The sequence below is a fragment of the Schistocerca nitens genome, chromosome 4 (genome assembly GCF_023898315.1).
Source record: "Schistocerca nitens isolate TAMUIC-IGC-003100 chromosome 4, iqSchNite1.1, whole genome shotgun sequence".
NCBI classification, from domain to species: Eukaryota; Metazoa; Arthropoda; class Insecta; order Orthoptera; family Acrididae; genus Schistocerca; species Schistocerca nitens.
The window spans coordinates 318,067,446-318,088,451 of NC_064617.1; the positions used below are offsets into that span (position 1 = coordinate 318,067,446).

At 44.7% G+C, this 21,006-nt stretch overlaps 1 protein-coding gene across 1 annotated transcript in view; it reads left to right on the forward strand.

Moving 5' to 3' along the window:
• LOC126253554 (integrin alpha-PS2-like) overlaps nucleotides 1-21,006 on the forward strand; it is a 392,425-nt gene that overhangs the window by 190,901 nt on the left and 180,518 nt on the right. The window contains exon 3 of the mRNA XM_049954962.1: nucleotides 9,713-9,807. Within this exon, the coding sequence (XP_049810919.1) occupies nucleotides 9,713-9,807 (95 nt within the window). The remainder of the gene's footprint in view (nucleotides 1-9,712; nucleotides 9,808-21,006) is intronic.

The following is a 21,006-nucleotide window of genomic DNA, read 5'->3' on the forward strand; positions in this document are numbered from 1 at the left end:
TTTTAGAGGTAGATACACCGCCACAACGTGTAGCATGAACCAGAGGGCTGCTTCAATAGGTATAACCTCAGCACCGTCCATGCTGAATATGGAAGTTTGTGATTCCAGCCGAGAGTTCGAAAATCTTCCTTGTCTGCACACACTCCAAAGTGGCGTTTCATTCACTTTGTAGCATATATAATACGACTGGAAGGCTAAGAACGACGTGCTCGCATTAAAAATGGTGTAAGACAGAAATATAGTCTTTCAGCCGTACTGTGCAATCCATACATCAAAGAAACACTGGCGGAACTAAAAGAATGGGTCATGAGTGAGATTAAAATTCAAGGTGAAAGGATATTGATGATAAGGTTCGCCGTTGACATTAAAGAAGAACTACAGGATCTGTTAAAAGGAATGGTCTAATGAGTACAGAATATGGATTGACAGTAAATCGAAGAAAGGCGTAAGTAATGAGAAGTAACAGAAATGAGGACAGCGAGAAAATTAACATCGGAATTTGGGATCAAGAAGTATACGAAGTTGAGGAATTCTGTTACCTAGGCAGCAAAATAATCCATGATGGACGGAGCAAGAAGGACATAAGCAGCAGACCAGCACAGGTAGAAAGGGCTTCCTGGCCAAGAGAAATCTACTATATCCGACACAGGTTTTAATTTGCGGAAGAAATTTCTGAGGCTGTATATTTTGAGCACACCATTGCATGGCAGTGAAACAAGGACTGTGGGAGAGTCAGAAGAGAATCAAAGCAGTGGAAAAGTTGTTCTACAAATCAACACTGATAATTAGGTGGACTGATAAGGTATGGACCGAGGAGATTGTCTGCAGAATCGGCAAGGAAACATGCAGAAGAAGGGACAGGATTGTAGGACATGTGTAAGGCATCAAGGAATAACTTCCATGGTACTGGAGGAAGCTGTAAAGGGCAAAAACAGTATAGAAAGGCCGAAACCGGAATATATCCAGCAAACAATGGAGGACATAGGTTGCAATTACTGCTCTGAAATGAAAAGGTTGGCACAAGAGAGGAACTCGTGGCAGGATGGCTCAAATGGCTCTATGGGACGGAACATCTGAGGTCATCAGTCCCCTAGAACTTAGAACTACTTAAATCTAACTAACCTAAGGACATCACACACATCTGTGCCCGAGGCAGGATTCGAACCTGCGACCGTAGCAGCCGCGTGGTTCCGGACTGAAGCGCCTAGAACCGCTCGACCACAGCGGCCGGCCGTGGCAGGATGCATCAAAGCAGTCAGAAGACTGGGAACTACAGGAAAAAAAACCTTTTCAGGTAGCACTTGTCGGCTCGTGATAGTCGCTAGTGGGAACGAACGTCAGGGCTGGTTTCCCATGCCTGGGGGATGGCTACCATTCTCTAGCCTTCAGGTGATGGGGTGGTCTTTTCGTAAAGCCGGGTTAAGCGAGTGTGACTTCCCATGGTGGTCGGTGTTTTCCAGCACCTACTGGAAAAGAAGTTTTGAAAAGCCTTAGCGGGAAGCAGTATTTTGCAGAGGAGTGTCATTAGCTCGAAAGCTGACTGTCGTCTTTACGATCAATACCTCAGACTAAACAAGTACTGATAAATTAAATTTCGGCGTGCAGCCACGTAAGCATTACGTCTTCTGCTAATATTTTTGCAGTATATCTTTCGGTCATGTTGTGAGTGATTGCCGAAAGATATACGGTCAAATGAGAAGAAATGATGCTTATGCAGGCCCGAAATTTAATGGGTCATTCATGTATCTCAATAACTTTAAGATGCTAATTACATAAGTTGTATTTGCAAATTGTTTCAATCCATTTCTACGGTAAGCCAATGCAAATAACGCAGCGACAACAGTTAACGTACGTAAGTCTATCGGACAACAGATTCTTATTATCAGGAGGAAATAATAGTACCGAGCGGCCTCAAAGGCCTGGTGCAAGTGTTTCAATTGGTCGCCAGGTCGGCAGCTTGTGTGACCCCCGAGCCAACGCCCCCAGGCATGCTCAAATGGTCACCTATACGAGTAGAAATACTAATCGGGCCTGATGTCGCCTGATTTCGGTGTTCCGGCGAGGAGCGGGGTCTCCGATGCGGCATGGTCGTAGGAAGAAGGAAATGATAGATCCTGATAATGATTATTTAGTCATATAAAAAAAAAGATTATGAAATCTTAGTGTACTGGAAACCTCCTTGGAAACAAAATTAACTTTTACATGATCATTTAGTGAGAGTTGATCTGTAGCGAGTACTGCCTATGCTGTTGCATTTACCATCTGTCCCCTGTATGATTACTTAGCCTAAAATGCTGAAAGTCACGTAATATATAATAATACTCTTAACGTTGGAAATATGCGAAATATATGCATGGATGCCGATAGAATGCATGGATATCTCATTCCACGTGGGCACATGAGTCAGACCCATCCACAAAGTTTCGATTTCAATCCGAAAGCCAAAGAAAAGTGAAAGATTTGTTGTACATAACCATGACATCGGAAAAATAAGTTCATCCTAAATGAATGCAACCAATTGTACTTGCAATAATTTGCTTAAGCCAAAAGCATGTAGCGATCTCACCAACAGTTGCAGCAGAATAAAGCGAAGAAAGCACAGTGACCAGCCAACGACGACCGTCTGGCCGACCAGAGCCAAGGCAGCAACAATAGCATATGAATCACAAAACGCCGAAGTTCATCAGTAGTAAAAGCGAAGCCTCGCAGCAAAGTGTCTAAGCTGCCACGGCAACCAACGAGCCTCCCACGTGACATGTCAGTCGTCCGGCTGCCTGTGACTCCAAAGTGCTGTGCGAAGATGTCCCATCACCTCGGCGCGTGCTCGTTCAGAGATACAAGTTCTACGATGTAGTACCAAAATGTAAACGCAAGGTATTTCAGAGTATTTGCATCACACATCTAGTGGTGATAAATCACGTAACGGCGGACAACTTTTTTTAGAAACAAAACGTTCGCTCACGCTTCCCGTGCATTTGTATTCGTTATGATACCGACATGCAGCAAGGGGAAGGTACATTGCGGCGTGCTTATGCCTAGTGTGTTGCTTGTAATCCAGGCATCTTCTCCATTGAAAGGGGGTACAGCCAACAAAATTAAAGCGTCTGATTCGCTCTTAAAATATTCTGTGATCAAAAGTACCCGGACACCCCCAAAAACATACGTTTTTCATATTATGTGCATTGTGCTGCTACCTACTGCCAGGTACTCCATATGAGCGATTTCAGTAGTTATTAGACCGTGAGAGTTATAGAATAGGGCGCTCCGCGCAACTCACGGGCTTTGTTCAAATGGTTCAAATGGCTCTGAGCACTATGGGACTCAACATCTTAGGTCATAAGTCCCCTAGAACTTAGAAAAACTTAAACCTAACTAACCTAAGGACATCACACACACACACCCATGCCCGAGGCAAGATTCGAACCTGCGACCGTAGCAGTCCCGCGGTTCCGGACTGCAGCGCCAGAACCGCTAGACCACCTCACGGGCTTCAAACGTGGTCAGTTGATTGGGTGGCGCTTGTGTCACACGTATGTACGCTAGATTTCCACACTCCTAAACATCCCTGGGTCCACTGTTTCCGATGTAATAGTGAAGCGGAAACGTGAAGGGATACGTACAGCACAAAAGCGTACGGGCCGACCTCGTCTGTTGACTGACGGAGACCGCCGACAGTTGAAGAGAGTCGTAATGTGTAATAGGCAGACATCTATCCACACCATCACACAGGAATTCCAAATTGCATCAGGATCCACTGAAATTAGTATGACTGTTAGGTGAGAGGTGAAAAAATTGGATTTCATGGTCGAGCGGCTGCTCATAAGCCTCACATCATGCCGGTAAATGCCAAACTACGCCTCGCTTGGTGTAAGGAGCGTAAACATTGGACGATTGAACAGTGGAAAAACGTTGTGTAGAGTGAGAATCACGGTACATAATGTGGCGATCCGATGGCAGGGTGTGAGTATGGCGAATGCCCGGTGAACGTCATCTGCCAGCGTGTGTAGTGCTAACAGTAAAATTCGGAGGCGGTGGCTTGCACCCCCAATATCACATCAAAGGCCTACATCGATGTTTTAAGCACGTTCTTGCTTCCCACTCTTGAAGAGCAATTCGGGGATGGCGATTGCATCTTTCAACGCGATCGAGCACCTGTTCATTATGTACTGCCTATGGCGCAGTGGTTACACGACAATAACATCCCTGTAATGGACTGGCCTGCACAGAGTCGTGACCTGCATCCCATAGAACACCTTTGGGATGTTTTGGAACGCCGACTTCGTGCCAGGCCTCACCGACCGACAGCGATACCTCTCCTCAGTGCAGCACTCCGAGAGGAATTTGCTGCCATGCCCCAAGAAATTTTTCAGCACCTTATTGAACGTATGGCTGCGAGAGTGGAAGCTGTCATCAAGGCTAAGGGTGGGCCAACACCGTATTGACTTCCAGCAATACCGACTGAGGGCGCCACGAACTTGTAAGTCATTTTCAGCCAGGTGTCCGGATACTTTTGATCACATAGTGTATATATCTTCGTCTCCACTTACAGACACTCATTCTTAAGGTTTTCTTGTTGAAATTCACTCAATTTACTGGGTCAGATAGTACAGAGCACACCAAGTTAGTAGACTCTGCCAGTTCGGTGAAATCTTGTCGAACCATGGCCGCTGAATACCAAAAGGACACGTAGCGTCGCCGGGAAACGTCAGCGAACATTTTGTCTCTCATAAAAGTTGTTCCCCATGAAGTGATTAGCCCTAGACGTTTGATGCAAAGACTTTGGATTTGACAGAGCACAGTCATGTTAATAGGACAAGAAATGGCCCACGAAAATATTCCCAAAGATATTGAGCTAAGGGGTGTAAATGTTAAAAGAATTTCGTAGAACAGTTTATGGACCTTGCGAAATGGGAAGTCGGCTGGTAGCCCTCGCGAGGGCAACAGAAGAGTCATGGGGCCTATGGGACGGTGCTGATTTTGAGTATCAAGTTATTCATAGCGATAAAGTGTGCTTCCACACACCGGTGTGGGAGTGGTTTCCTGTGGTAGCTTCGTGCGCGTGTACATTCTCTGTGGGAAGACATCGTATAGCAGAGCGTGGGATCCTTAGCTAGTTGGAAGTATTGTTTAACGAACGTTTCCAGCCTGATGAGATTTACTAGAAGATGCGTTGGGGGTACGTGATTCAACAAGGAAAGTACACTGAGCAAAAGTATTTAACTGTCACGTTTTTGAAACTCCGTCACGTAACCTATGTGCGACGTGACAGTTTGAAATCTACGTTAAAGATTCCTGCAACCTTTCTTTGCAATGGTGCAAAAGTGTAGCGCCCTTCAACTTCACCATCAAACAACAAGGTGTCGACACAGGCGAAAGAAAGGTCAGAGTTCAAAAGTTGATGTGAGGTGTAGCATGGTTTAATGCTGCCACATTGCCACCACATTTTTCCACAATTGTGTCCAACGGCACCCCGGACGTACCACACAATGGAAAGATCGTCACTCCCCCCCCCCCCCCCCCCCCACTGTTATCCACACCTCACCACTTTTCTTGATGCCCCTGCGATGGAGGTCGAAACAGCGACACTCAGCGTTGAAATCATGCTGTTTCGTTATGGATGCCTGTGGAAAACATTTTAGACACACACAACCCAGAATCGACACTGAAAGGCCACAGAAGGTGGCATAAAGGGCGTCAGTGGTCTGAAATCCCTCTGTTCAGCAGCGCTCCCGGTACCATCTGCACGTTCCTTTTGAGCACTTTAAAAACATACCTGGAAAGACACGCACCCCTGAACAGACTCATGTACAAGTGCAGGTAGGCAACCCCTTTGACGTCACTTAGATTCCGCATGCCCAGAGGGCGCTAGAACAGTAGCCCACAAAGTCATAAGAATCGGTGAACAGGAGTTTCTGTACGTTTCTAAAGTGCTCAGCAAAGTTATGCAGTTGCCACAGAGAATGTTGCTGAGCTGAGAGAGTGGGAGGCTCGTTGGCTGCAGTGGCAACTCAAAATAGGGAACAGGGGACTGTTTGCCATTTTATTCATGCACGTTTCAACGTTGCACCCCCCCCCCCCCCCTCCACCTTGTGATCACACCACAGGAAGGCTGAAAAACTGTAAACGCCGTTTGCTGCTTCGAATCAAGTTCATATTTCGTTGAGAGGTTGTGATCCATAGTGGATCCACCCTCTATACCAGAGCAAAAATTGTGGTCTTACTATACTCTGAAGGGGTCGTTCCGTGGTGTTGGAGCTCTGTACTGTCTTGGAGAAGGTACGGATCGTCAGGGGGTACTAGCAGTGTCAAAGTTTGCCAAGAACGTCGTTGTGTTGCACATCTCACTGCGACGGCGAAATGTGTCTAAATGATCGCCCCAAGGGAAGAGGTGGTTTCATTTAGACCCTGCATGCCACCTCGTGAGGCCTTTTCTTCTCAGTCTTGAGCGGCGGTGTGTCTGAAATGTTTCCTTCACCCATCCGTAAGAAAACCGCATGATTTGAACGCTGGTTATCGCTGTTCTGACATACATCCCAAGGGTGTCAAGAGAAGAGGTGAGGCGTGATGTCCGGATAACGGTTGTCATCGTGTAACACGTCCATATGGCGTCGGGCAGAATTGTGGTGAAATTTGGTACCAGTCTGACATTAACTCACATTGTACCTCATATGAACTCTAGCCTTTTTATCGCATGTGTCGACACTTCGCTGTCTGATGCGTCGTCGAGCCCGACGTGAGGCGTCAGGGCGCCACACTTTTGCACCACTGCAGAGGAAGTTTGTAGGCAGCTTTAAGCCAGATTTAACGCCTCTGCGTCACAATGAGAGAGAAAATTACTGTGTTTCCAAAACGTGGCCATTCAGTTCCTTTGCGCATTGCATATAAGCGAAGCAGAGATGAATGGGGGAATCATTCCTGCGGCGATACCGGCCGCAAGTGGAGAAATCCACTGACATCCCGAGATCAAGCATAGGAAAATTGCGAAGTTGGACGGCATTTAGCATGTTACTGTCGTGAGCATCCCTGTAAAGACCACGGCCTGTCACGGAAATTGGTGGTCAGAGTCTTTGCCGCTTTATAAAGTAGAAAAGCCAGCGATCTATGGCGAGTCTGACAACACTGTGCAGTACTGGTGCAGACACAAGTGTTTCGAAGCACACGGTTCAGCGTACGTTGGTGAGCATAGGACGCCACCGCAGACAACCATTACAGATCCCCATGTTGGCCTAACGAAGTCGTCATTCACGATGGTATTGAGCACGCGACCTTATACATCGGACCGAGCGTCAATGGAAATATGTCGTTCGGTCGAATCAATCATGTTTCTTTTTACATTAGTTCGAATACGCCATCAGTTAGTACAGAGGTACCCAAACTCTTCCTCCGCCAGAAATCTAAAAAAATTCGAAGTTTAATCAAATTTTTAAGAAAGAGAAAAACTTGTTATACTCAGTTAACTAATAACGCAGAGATCATAACAAAATTTTTAAAAAAATACCATCGTTAAAATGTAGAAAAAACCCTTGTTATTCACACACTACTGTCCATTAAAATTGCTACACCAAGAAGAAATGTAGATGATAAACGGGTATTCATTGAACAAATATATTATACTAGAACTGACATGTGATTACATTTTCACGCAATTTGGGTAATAGATCCTGAGAAATCAGTACCCAAAACAACCACCTCTGGCCCTAATAACGGCCTTGATACGCCTCGGCATTGAGTCAAACAGAGCTTGGATGGCGTGTACAGGTACAGCTGCCCATGCAGCTTCAACACGATACCACAGTTCATCATGAGTAGTGACTGGCGTATTGTGACGAGCCAGTTGCTCGGCCACCATTGACCAGACGTTTTCAATTGGTGAGAGATCTGGAGAATGTGCTGGCCAGGACAGCAGTCGAACATTTTCTGTATCCAGAAAGGCCCGTGCAGGACACGCAACACGCGGTCGTGCATTATCCTGCTGAAATGTAGGGTTTCGCAGGGATCGAGTGAAGAGTAGAGCCACGGGTCGTAACACGTCTGAAATGTAACGTCCACTGTTCAAAGTCCCGTTAATGCGAACAAGAGGTGACGGAGACGTTTAACCAATGGCACCGCATACCATCAGGCCGGGTGATACGCCAGTATGGCGATGACGAATACACGCTTCCAATGTGCGTTCACCGCGATGTCGCCAAACACGGATGCGATCATCATGATGCTGTAAACAGAACCTGGATTCATCCGAAAAAATGACGTTTTGCCATTCGTTCACCCAGGTTCGTCGTTCAGTACACCATCGCAGGCGCTCCTGTCTGTGATGCAGCGTCAAGGGTAGCCGCAGCCATGGTCTCCGGGCTGATAGTCCATGCTGCTGCAAACGTCGTCGAACTGTTCGTGCGTATGATTGTTGTCTTGCAAACGTCCCCATCTGTTGACTCAGGGATCGAGACGTGGCTGCACGATCCGTTACGCCATGCGGATAAGATGCCTGTCATCTCGGCTGCTAGTGATACGAGGCCATTCAGATCCAGCACGGCGTTCCGCATTACCCTCCTGAACCCACCGATTCCATATTCTGCTAATAGTCATTGGATCTCGACCAACGCGACCAGCAATGTCGCGATACGATAAACCGCAATCGCGATAGGCTACAATCAGACCTTTATCAAAGTCGGAAACGTGATGGTACGCATTTCTCCTCCTTACACGAGGCATCACAACAACGTTTCACCAGGCAACGCCGGTCAACTGCTGTTTGTGTATGACAAATCGGTTGGAAACTTACGTCATGTCAGGACGTTGTAGGTGTCGCCACCGGCGCCAAACTAGTGTGAATACTCTGAAAAGCTAATGATTTGCACGTCACAGCATCTTCGTCCTGTCGGTTAAATTTAGCGTCTGTAGCACGTCATCTTCGTGGTGTAGCAATTTTAATGGCCAGTAGTGTAGTTTTTCGCGTAGCCTTTGTTCACTCCCGCGGAACACCAGTGTTCTGCGGAACACAATTTGGGAAACCGTGACCTAGTCAAGGGAATGCTGGAAATATGCACCGCGCCGCGGATACAGACCAGCAGGGGCAGTTGCATACTACGGTGGACGTTCATTTCGGTTTGAGTATGACCTCTGGTAGTAATCGAAGGCGCCATGACTGCTGTGTACTACGTGAACACTATTGCGAGCCCCCTACACGCCTTGATGTTTGATGGCTTTCCCGACGGCGATGGTATCGCATCTTCCAGCAGGATACCTGTCCATGTCACAATGCCGGAACAGTGCTAGATTGGACTGAGGTGCATGACAGTGAACTCTTCGTGCCTTGGCTACCAAATTCGGCCGATCTGAGCCCGATGTAATTCTCCTGGGTCGCCATCTGGTCCCAGCTCCGCGCACACAAACCACCATCCCGTAATATGCGGGGACTGCATGCCCTGTGCGTGTATATCTGGAGCAACATGCTTCCGGAAACCTACCAAGGACTAGTCAAATTCAGGTCACCCATAATCGCTGCTGCATTGCGTTCTAAATGTAGATCCACTACGCTGCTAAGCAGGTCATCGTAATGTTTCGGTCTATCAATGCATCTCTGTAAGCGCAATATCATCCGTAATTGCTTTTCAAAACACTATTACGCCTCTTTTTGAGTGAGTCACTAACCGATATTACACTGCAAATGAATTCCAGTGGCAGAGTTTCATTCGCTGTTTCTGTTTTATTTCAGGCAACCAGAGGAACTACTCGGGCTATGACGTCGAGAACAAATCGTACCAATGGTTCGGTGCTACGCTGCAGACTTCAGGGAACGGCAATATTGTTGTGAGTATCACGAGACGATCCAGAAACATACCGAGTGAAGTGGTGCAGTGGTTAAGACAGCAAACTTGCTCTCCTGAGGTCAGAGGTAGAAGTATCTACTGGCCGTCCAGTATAAGTGTTTCGTAGTTTCCCTAAATCGCTTAAGATAAATGTCGACTTGTCACCGCCAACCTTCTCGTAATCTGAGTTTATACTTTTTTTCTAAGGACTTCACTGACGATGAGATGCTCAACCCAAATCTTTCTTCATTCTTTAAAATCCGCACTTTACATTTCGTTTTGTCAGTCAATAACGACGCGTTGTTTATCTTTTTGACATCATTCCCTACTAACTTGAGTCACCAAATACTGTTTAGTGGCGCATTGCCGTACATTTCCAATTAACTCAGTGGTCGACGTTCTTCTCAAAGTTTTTTTCTAAATTCAACATAGGCCCCATAAAAATTCCTCGCAGTTTTTAAAGAAATGCGCAATATGCAGGTCCGGAACCTCATTTCTTCATAGGTAGTCCATCTCATTTAAATTTATTTCTAAATCAGAGTGCATTGACACCTTAGTATCCCCTCCCAAATATTTCTTATTTCCCATCTCCCTGTGATTCAACAACCACCGCCCTGCCCTCTTGGAAGTAAATGAAAGAAAAAAAAAATCACATCACGTCACATCATGTCGACTGCGATTACAGCCTGATGATATACAGAAATAGACAAGCACTCACGTTAAATGTGCACACTGAATTGAAAAAAGGCCCAGCTCTTCCGTTATCTTGTTCTACAAGTCTTTTTAGTGGTGTCCAAATACGCAGACACGACTCATCCACCTCTAGTGGAAAATACACATCACTGTACTTGGACAAATTTACGGAAGTATTACCTTACGACGTAAGCTGACGGGCCAACTCCGATTGCTATTTGTTTTGATCTCGTGCCAAGACTACAAGCTATGAAAGTCTGCACATAGTGGCGTCGTTCATATTGCAGAGTTGTCTAAACATTTCATGCAAACGAGAGTGCCATTTCCACAGTATGTAAACACATGCGCCTTCAACGAAAGGAACTGCAGCGGTAGTATGTTCCACGCTGTTCCATATTAAAGAGTTGTGAAAAGTTTCCCATATCTTTTGGAGCGAATCTTTCTTACTTTACTCATTTTCTTACTCCTTTTACTTTCTGAAGTAAAATCCGGTTCGACCGTTATCTAACACGCAGCTTTCTCGTAACGGAAAACTTTTGCCATACATAAAGAAGACTTACAAGACATGTCGAAGGAAATAGACGACATACTTAGCACAGAATGAGACCTAAGGATAAATAAAAGAAAGACTAACCTAATGAAGAGTGGTACAAAGGACATTAACGACTAGTTTAAAATAAAAACTGGAAATGACACAGCATTAGGAGAGGCAAAGGAAATCTAGAAAGCAAGATTACATGAAATAGCCGAAGGAAAGAAGATACCAGAAGTAAACTGGAACAGACACAGAAAACTTTCTGCACTAGAAGAGACCTACTAGTGTCAGATACTGACTTCGAGATCAGGAAGATGTTCTGGAATCTTACGTCTTGAGTACAGCATTATATGTAATGAAACATGGTCCTTCGGAAATAAGAAACTGGAAACAACTGGCATCTGGTGCTATCGAAGAATGCTGAAAATTAACTGGGTAGTGTACCAGGGAAGAACGCCAAGTGCTGAGAGATTTTCTGGACACGAAGTATAAGGGCGCTCAGAGGATTTTCAAATAAAGTAAAGGTCTACAACGTAAAAATATACTCTGCCCTCGGGATGGCGTACATGCCACCAGCCACCTGGTATAGCCATCACGGTCGGTAAGAGGTGACCCGAAGTCCAAAAAATGAGAGAGAATCGTGAAGGAGAAGTGTAAGCTGTCGGTTTGGAGATTAGGAAGATAGAGATAGAGAGAGAGAGAGAGAGAGAGAGAGAGAGAGAGAGCGGCAGCCTCTTTGACCCACACTCTGCTCGCACCCCATCACCATACGTGACAACTCTTACGCACATCCTGTTGGTTGCCACTGTCACCGCTCGCATTGTGTGGCGTCTCAGCAACCTTAGCTGCTGCCATCCACTTCTAGCCTTAAATGCATACCATGGAAGGTGTACCGAGTACGGACGATAATACTGAATGTGAAAGAAACTTTTCAGTTGCCAATAAATTACTCCCAGTAATCTTCCCAGATGGATGGTGACCTATACAATAGTTAAAAGTGCTGAGAAAGGGTTAGAAAGGCGTTATGTGGAAAATGTTTATCAGGGTCAGTTAAGTGTAGCTTTGGAACGACATAAAAGAATAGTTAACCTGGCGCAGAGAGGAGCAGCAGAGTGGAAAAACAAATATAGGCAGGTTCAAATGGTTCAAATGGCTCTGAGCACTATGGGACTCAACTGCTGAGGTCATTAGTCCCCTAGAACTTAGAACTAGTTAAACCTAACTAACCTAAGGACATCACAAACATCCATGCCCGAGGCAGGATTCGAACCTGCGACCGTAGCGGTCTTGCGGTTCCAGACTGCAGCGCCTTTAACCGCACGGCCACTTCGGCCGGCAATATAGGCAGGTAAAATGGTAATGTAACGCATATAATAAACCTTTCACAACTTTAGATTTTAAGCTGTGAGCTGATACGGTACTATGACCCCCAGTTTTAGTGTTCCGAAGCAAACCCCTTTACATGATATCTGACCCGTAAGTGAACAAAAACGCTGTCTACTTAACTTTATTTTACAATCTAAGAAAAAAAAAGAAGACACACCACGAAGAAGTTAAGAAAATTGGTCACAAACTTATATTCATAGAGGTATCGAAGGACAATGCAAAATTGTAAACTTTGGCGGCCAGTGGATAAATCTGTGACGCTGCAGCACAATTTCACTATGCAGCTAGCAAGGATGTTACACAGGGGACAAGTCAACACCAGGGCATAAAGTCTTTGCGAATTTCATTCCGTGTACTGAGTTGGGCAGTAACTACGCCTCGCAGACAGGCGCGTGAGCAGTATACGCAAATGTCAGCGTTTGAGAGAGGATTGTAGTTGTGTACAAAGAAGCAGGCTGGCGTAATTGGCGAATCGCTCGATATTTGAATAGGAGCAATGGCCCTATTCGACGATGTTGGCTGGAATTGGTGGATCATGGTCGAACACAGCGTCAAGATTACCACTGACCCGACGTGCAACTGGTGCTTCAGGGACCAGTAATAGGCGGCTCACAGAGAGGGTGCTGAGCTCACGGCATCTCTTGCGCCGACCACCATTGATATCTGCACACCAACAAACCCGTTTGCAGTTGCGTCGGGCAGATTCCGCCTGGAGCCTCATTGACTGGAGTACAGTTTCCTTTAGCGATGAATCCTGCTTCGAACTGAGCTCCGATGACCAGTGAAGATGAGACCTTAGCTTTTCCCGGCGAATTGAATGTTCAAACAACTTATGGGTTTGCTGCCGGGTGACGTCGTCGACCACCGCCGATATTTCGACAGGAGCACACCCTGCCATTCTCAAGGCACAACTGCAAGGAGGAAGCAATGTGCAAGGGAATTTAATACCTCGGTTCACAGAGGAGAAACAAGGAAGACACAACACACATAACAAGTAACCGCAGAGTCAACACACAACCATAGATAACCAACATCAGAAATATCGATAGTGACTATTAATCAGCAGGTGAGGTAGCACTAATTCTGTCTGTTTTTTGATGGGAGACAGAACCGGATTCCAAGCAGCATTTAAACAAAATCCACCATCTCTGCTTATAAGGTTGCTTGATAGTTTGATTTCAACAGCTTCCTTAATAACACTATCCCAATAGCTCGACGTCCAAGCCAGAATCTCCGTGCTGTTGTATTCCATAGGATGACCGGTGTCAAGGCAATGTTCTGCAATAGCGGATATGCTCGGATGTTGTGAGCGTGTGTGACGCTAATGTTCAATACACCGGTCTTCCACAGTCCTGATTGTCTGAACAATATATGACATGGCACAACTGCAAGTAATAGGATAGACACCAGCCTCACGCAAACCCAGATCATCTTTTACGGACGCCAACAGGACCTTAATCTTAGAAGGTGGTCGAAAAACACATTTCACATCATATTTCTGCAAAATACGGCCAGTCCTGTTGGAAATGCTTCCTGCGTAAGGCAAAAAGGCCGTAGACTTAGGTGCCACTTCGTTGCTATCGTCACTCACCCGGTGCACAGAAGGCTGATAAGGCAACGCACGTTTGATCTGCCTCTCATTATAACCATTCTAACGAAAGGTGACTTCGAGATGTGATAGCTCAGCTGCCAAACTTTCAGGGTCTGAGATAACGTGGGCTCAGCGTGAAGGAGTACTTCATACCTAGGGTTCACCAGTGAAGATGTGTCTGGAGACGATCCGGACAGCTGTCAGATACCAACCTCTCACCCACCTCACGGCGCGACAGTCGGGTGATGGCCTGGAGTGCCATTTTTTTCATAGCAGGACCCCTTTGGTTGTTATATGCGGCACCTTACAGCACAGAGGTACGTCGACGGTATTCAATGGCCCGTTTCGTTGCACTTCATGGCAAGCCATCCATGGTGTACATTTCAGCAAGACAATGCCCCCCCCCCCCCCCCCCCGCACACGCTGAGAGTTTCTACTGCTTGTCTTTGTGCCTGCCAAACCCTACCTTGTCCAGCAAGATCTCTCCCCGGATCTCTCCCCAACTGAGTAAGTTTGAAGCATTATGGGAAAGGCTCTCTAACCATCTTGGGATTTCACGATCCAACGCGACAATTGGACAGAATCTGGCACGATATTCCTCAGCAGGACATCCAACAACTCTATCAATTAACGCCAAGTTGAATAACTGCTCCCACAATGGCCAGAGGTGGACCAACGTGTTACTGACTTGCTCAATTTGTGAAGCTCTTTCTCTTGATTAAATCATCCAGTTTTTCTGAAATTGTAATCATTTGTTTATCCGTACATGTACATCATATCTAATGATTTCCGTCCCACTGGGGTAATTCCTTCGTTGTGCGTCCTTTTTTTATCGTAATGTGTATATTACATAGTGATATGGATTGCCTCATAGAACAACGGAACAGTTAAAGAGGGCTAAAACCAAAGTGAAACCATTATCCCTACAACATATCTGACGTAGCTACACGCTGTCTGTATATGAGAAATGCGAAAGACAAATGCGAACACTGATGCGTCACATAAACTGACAGTCCAAATCATGATGACCATTGCTCACCGCGAAAGTTGTTGAATGGCCTCCTAATGAATGTTCAGTAGGAGCGTTAGATCGACAAAATCCCGAGCTGGTTAGAGAGCCTAACAATGTACATGTGTTAATAAGAAAGCATCATCACTGTCGAGGTGTTGTACACTCTCTCTCTCTCTCTCTCTCTCTCTCTCTCTCTCTCTCTCGCTCTCTGCTTTAAATACAGTTTACACGAAAGGTAATTCGCTCGCAAACACATGTGAGGATCAGAAGAGTGGAAAATAGCTTCGTAAAAAATACTGAATATATATATATATATATATATATATATATATATATATATATATATATATTGTTGACGTTCAGAAAATGAATACAAAATCACGTGTCTTACATAAAAGTCCAACAAAGGACAACAAAAAAATCACATTTTTATTCGCATTAACGGCAATAATATTATTTAATGAGTGGAAAAGCAATGAGATAAGCAACTTGCAAGCCCAGATGATTAAATATGTGGGAAGTTGATACCCACGTGTTCAAACCAAGCAGTGAATTCGAACAAAGAACTAGCGTTGCGCCGGCCGCTGTGGCCGAACGGTTCTAGGCGCTTCAGTCCGGAACCATGCGACTGCTACGGTCGCAGGTTCGAATCCTGCCTCGGGCATGGATGTGTGTGATGTCCTTAGGTTAGTTAGTTTTAAGTAGTTCTGTCTAGGGGACTGATGACCTCAGATGTTAAGTCCCATAGTGCTTAGAGCCATTTGAACTAGCGTTGCCCAAGTGAAATAAAGCTACAAAAGTATCTCACCTAAATAATTTGAAAAGCCACATAACGTGTAATGATTGAAAGGCAGCGTTAGCAGACGACCATCTCAGCGTAGCGGAGACCGATGTCGCCTCGACGTGCCCATTTCTTTTATCACAAGACAAAGCGTCTGTACTAAACAGGTCGGCACGTCCATACAACAGCAGGCGGAAGAACAGTGTGTGTTGCTTTGTCAAATGGCCATGCGGCCACTGTTCTCCCTGCAGCGTTTAAGTGACTTGCTTAAGACAAGCGTTACAATTCTGACCAAATACAAGGTAAATTGGCAGACGGCTATAGGAATAGGATTCTGTCAGACATACAAGTGCTTTTAGATACACTTATGAATACATAGCAGAAAAAGTGTCAACGGAGGACGACTTCCAAGCATCACAAAAATAAAAAACCCGATAGCGTCTGATTACTAGATTTACTGCGGAACATGTTGTTTAATATTTTGGGGGTAGTGTTATGAAGCGATATGAAATGCGACGATCACATATTAGAGAAAGCGAATGAAAGATTTGTTGCATATGTGCAGTGCCTCTGTGAAGGAAATGGCTAACAAGTTGTTAGTACGATCAGTTCTGCAGTATTCCTCCAGCGCTTGGAATTCTTATCAAGTATGCATGACAACAAACATTGAAAGGTTTCCGAAACGCGTTGCTAGGATCGTAACAGGTCGGCATATTCCATATGAAAATGTGATAGAAATGCTTGGGGAACTTAAACAGGAATCCTTGTAAGATAGGCGACGCAGATCTCACGAACACTATAGGACTAATTTAGAGATCCTGTATTCCAAGAAGACTGTAGGAATATTATGCTGCCTGTATCGTGTATTCCGCTTGGGGATCGCGACAATAAAGAAAGTGCTTACATCGCGTTGAGACACACACAAACAATACCACTCCCTCGTTCGATATAGAATGGAATGAGATAGAAAATAAATATTATTGGTGCAAAGTAGCCTTTACTATGCGGTCTGTGTAGTGGTATCCGGACTAATATACGTACATATAGAAAGACTTTAACATGCAAAACGGATAATAGAGGTTGGCGGTTCTAGTACGAAAGTAGAAATGAAAACATTGGCACCGAACAGGAAAAAAATGAAGCAGAGCATTAAACCTATCAACATATAGAGTTAAAAATAATGTAAGCAGGTTAGTAGTGTTACTGTTTTAACATATCCCGCAAAAAATATTAATGATATGTTTTAGACCCGTTCCCACTCTTTTCTGTGTCTCTACAAACGTTGGGAAGTCCAAAATATCGAATTCCATATGTAGGGAGTAGGAGTGTGGATAGAACGTGTTCCGTAACAGAAACCTTAGGACTGCCTGAATTTGGCAATAAGCAGCGCCTTTCTGGAAAACTACAAGAAGTGAAAGCTGCGTTCTCGCGATGCTGCAACGCTTTTTGATTCACGCCACCTCTGCCGCATGGTTTGTCACACATCGCTCAATGACATCCACTGTGCAAGCGCAGACTTGGAATGAAGTTACAAGTCGTTGGATGTCCGCTAGCAGCATCCGCTCAGGTATCCTGGAAAAAGACTCCCCTGATTATTTCCTAATGCTGTGACTATTAGCAGCCTTTGTCTACCGACATCTTACCAATGTAGTTGAGTAACGAACGCAGTAGTGTGGTAAATGTCAACAGCGTTTATTTTCCAATGTATCAAGTTATGACGGTCGTGTACGAACCCAATCTCTACGTGATAATTGACGTCTATACATAAATTCGACATTATCACATTCGCTCATCGACTTGTATCATGGTTTATAGTTACATTCGGTAAAATTCCCTTTCTCCCGCGTTAGATACTGACGGCCCTCTCATTGCTGAACGAAACAGACGATCAAAATGGTTCAAATGGCTCTGAGCACTATGGGACTTAACATCTATGGTCATCAGTCCCCTAGAACTTAGAACTACTTACAGCTAACTAACCTAAGGACATAACACACATCCATGCCCGAGGCAGGATTCGAACCTGCGACCGTAGCGGTCACGCGGTTCCAGAATGAAGCGCCTAGAACCGCACGAAAACAGACGATCTTCTACTGTAAATTTTCTACAGTGTGTGACGTTAATCAGCATAATGTCCGACATTATACAACTCATACCATCGTAAACTTTCGTATTACTTGTCACCTGTAGAGATTGTCTGTAATGTCTATGTCACCTGTCGCCAATCAACTGTTTACTTGCAGTGGAATTTTCGTGCTTAAGGAGGTGACGTACTATTGTAAACACTGACCTCACATTCCAGAGGTGTTTCAGATAACTTTCACGTCTGGCGATTGAGATTTTAATTTTCCATTTTATTTTTATATTATTTGAGGCAAATATCGGAATGGTCCCATCAAGGTCATGATCGAGTCCTTCTCCCAAGGTTGTACAAACAGAATAAGTGTACGGTCTCTGAGCACCATGAAACTGACGAACCACAAAACTCTGACAAGTCCTGCCATGCCACACAGAAGACTGTTTTTTTTACTCGATGCGCTACAGATAGGGACCGTTTTTTGAATATACAGGGTGGTTCAGCGTCCCCTACCGATCCGTTTTATGCAACCCGTCCCATGTCTGTATCAGGACATGCAGACAGGCGACAGACCCGTAATAGGTATAAACTCCCTTTCAGGGCTTTGGGCTTCTGTTAGCAAACGGAATCATATTGTAAAAAATACAAGTAAAAATTGGCCATGAATTACGTGGCGTTTTTGAACCAAGATGTACCTTGCTCTTGCCAATATACCTTGCTCTTCCCATACTTATCCAAGTGTCTCCAATCTTTCTTTGAGTAATTAGCGGTCTAGTCATACAGCCTCTAGAAAGTTTATTCCGTTTATACTACTTAATCCTTCATAAATGGTTCAGAAATGTTGTCTAATAAAGTGTTTTTCACCATCGGAAACAACGAAATTAGTAGGAGATATCATAAAGGGAAGTGTGGAAGCAACATTTTCCCAGTATATAACCCTATGAAATTTTGACAGCTGAGTCCGAAATGTAATTGCAGTCATCGTAAATAGACTAAAACATCCGAATCTATTGGGTTGTATAATTGCGAATCAGCCCCTGGAAGCAATCGCATCTGTATCTAGTAGATACAATCCGGAGTGAATTAATATAACACGAAACCAAAAATCTATTTGTGAGGAAGGCAGCTTCCAAACTTACATTCATTGCAATCTACCGTAAACATGAATGAATCCGAAATTTTGCAGCAGAATGTTTACCGTTTTTTAAACTTCCTGGCTTGTCCGCCGCACCGGAACTCTAAACGGGACAGCTCGAGAACAAACGGCAAAGTAAACAGTGGAAACCTCACACATCTCTCCCGCCAAAGAAATCGAAAGCTGTTCATACAAGTTCCAGTAAGATCATTATGACCTTCCTTTTCGACTGCAGTTGCCCTATGCTCGAGCGTGGAACCACAATCAATGCAAAGCGTTATGAAAACACTTAAACTGCTATGCGCCATCAAGCCAAAACGACCAGGAATTCTGCCGGTCGGAATCATCCTCGCGCCAGATAATGCCCGGCTGGCCGTTGTGGATGTTCGGTTCTAGACGCTTTAGTCCGGAACCGCGCGACTGCTACGGTCGCAGGTTCGAATCCTGCCTCGGGCATGGATGTGTGTGATGTCCTTAGGTTAGTTAGGTTTAAGTAGTTGTAAGTCTAGGGGACAGATTACCTCAGATGTTAAGTCCCATAGTGCTTAGAGCCATTTGAACCAGATAATGCCCGTCCCCACACTGCCCAAGTCGAATGAAGTCTACGCTTCAGAGATTTATTTGGAAAACACTGAAACATCCTCTGTACAGTCCGGATCTTTCAGCGTGTGACTTACGCTTCTTTGGCGACATGAAGAAAGACATGCATGGACGTCGGTTTGAGTCGGACGAGGAAGTGCAAGAGTGGGTGCAGTTGTGGATCCGTCAGCGGCTGACCGCCTTCTACGAAACAGGAATTGATCGTCGCATCTCCAGTGCAATAAATTTCTTAGCGCGTGTGGTGATTACTTTTGAAGAGAACCATCCCATGATCCCTTTGTGGCGGGTGTTAGGTTTTCATTTGACTCTTCCTTTACATTTGACCAACGAATGCAGGATTCACCGGAAACAGATACTGGACAACTTCTTCTCCACCCTGAGTTCTTGAACGACTGATTTGTTTGTTCGTTTGTCCATGTATGGAATATAAATACAGCAAACGGGCGAGAAAAATAGTGTAGCTGCACTACGCGTCATCTGCCACACAACCATATGGCACCCCGCGCAGTGAGAATATGGTTGTACATCAAAGCGACACATTTTATGAACAGAAAATACTTACTTTATTAAAGTAATCAATTGTATGAGTGGTTTGATGCTATCCTCCATCTTATCCTCTCTGGTTTTCATCTCCAGTTAATTATTTCAAGCTAAATCACCTCTAACCTGTTTTTACATCTAAACAGATAGTCACCAAAACACTGTGCAGTGCTTGGCGGAGAGAAGGTACTTCGCACCAACAGCGTATCTCTGAATTCGTTCGATATCTGATATCAAGCCTAGTTGGTAAGGACTCCAAACACTGGAATGATACTCGGGCTTTAATCTCACTAACGCATTGTATGCGGGTTCCTTTACAGATGCTCTACAATTTTCCAGAACCCTTCCAACAAGTCTTCCGTTTCCCTTCCCTAATACTGATTTTACCTGGTTGTCCAATCTCATATCGCTTCTTAAATCATCCCTAAAAGTCTTTTACGCTGTGCTCAAAATATTCGCGACTAATCTTGTAATAGAAAACTTTCGCTGTATTTCTCCCTTTTATATTAATTATCTTACTTTTCTCATCTGTTTCTACAATTTCTTCTCTCTACTGAACCATTCAGTATCAACTTAATTAATTCTTTATGCTTTACCAATCATCCCACAAACCCGTCCCTTCTTCCTGAACTTCTGTATTCCGTACGTTATGTATCTTCTCAATCTTTTTTTACAAACGTCGACAGCTTCAAGTGCTACCAACTGCTTCCTCTCCATATTTTCAGTGCCCCACATTTCTGTTCCGCACTGATGTTAAGTAAATCTAAAGAAAGTCATATTTATACACCGTCAACATTTATTATCTATCATTTTTCGCCGAAACTAGTACCATCATCAGGCAACATAAAAT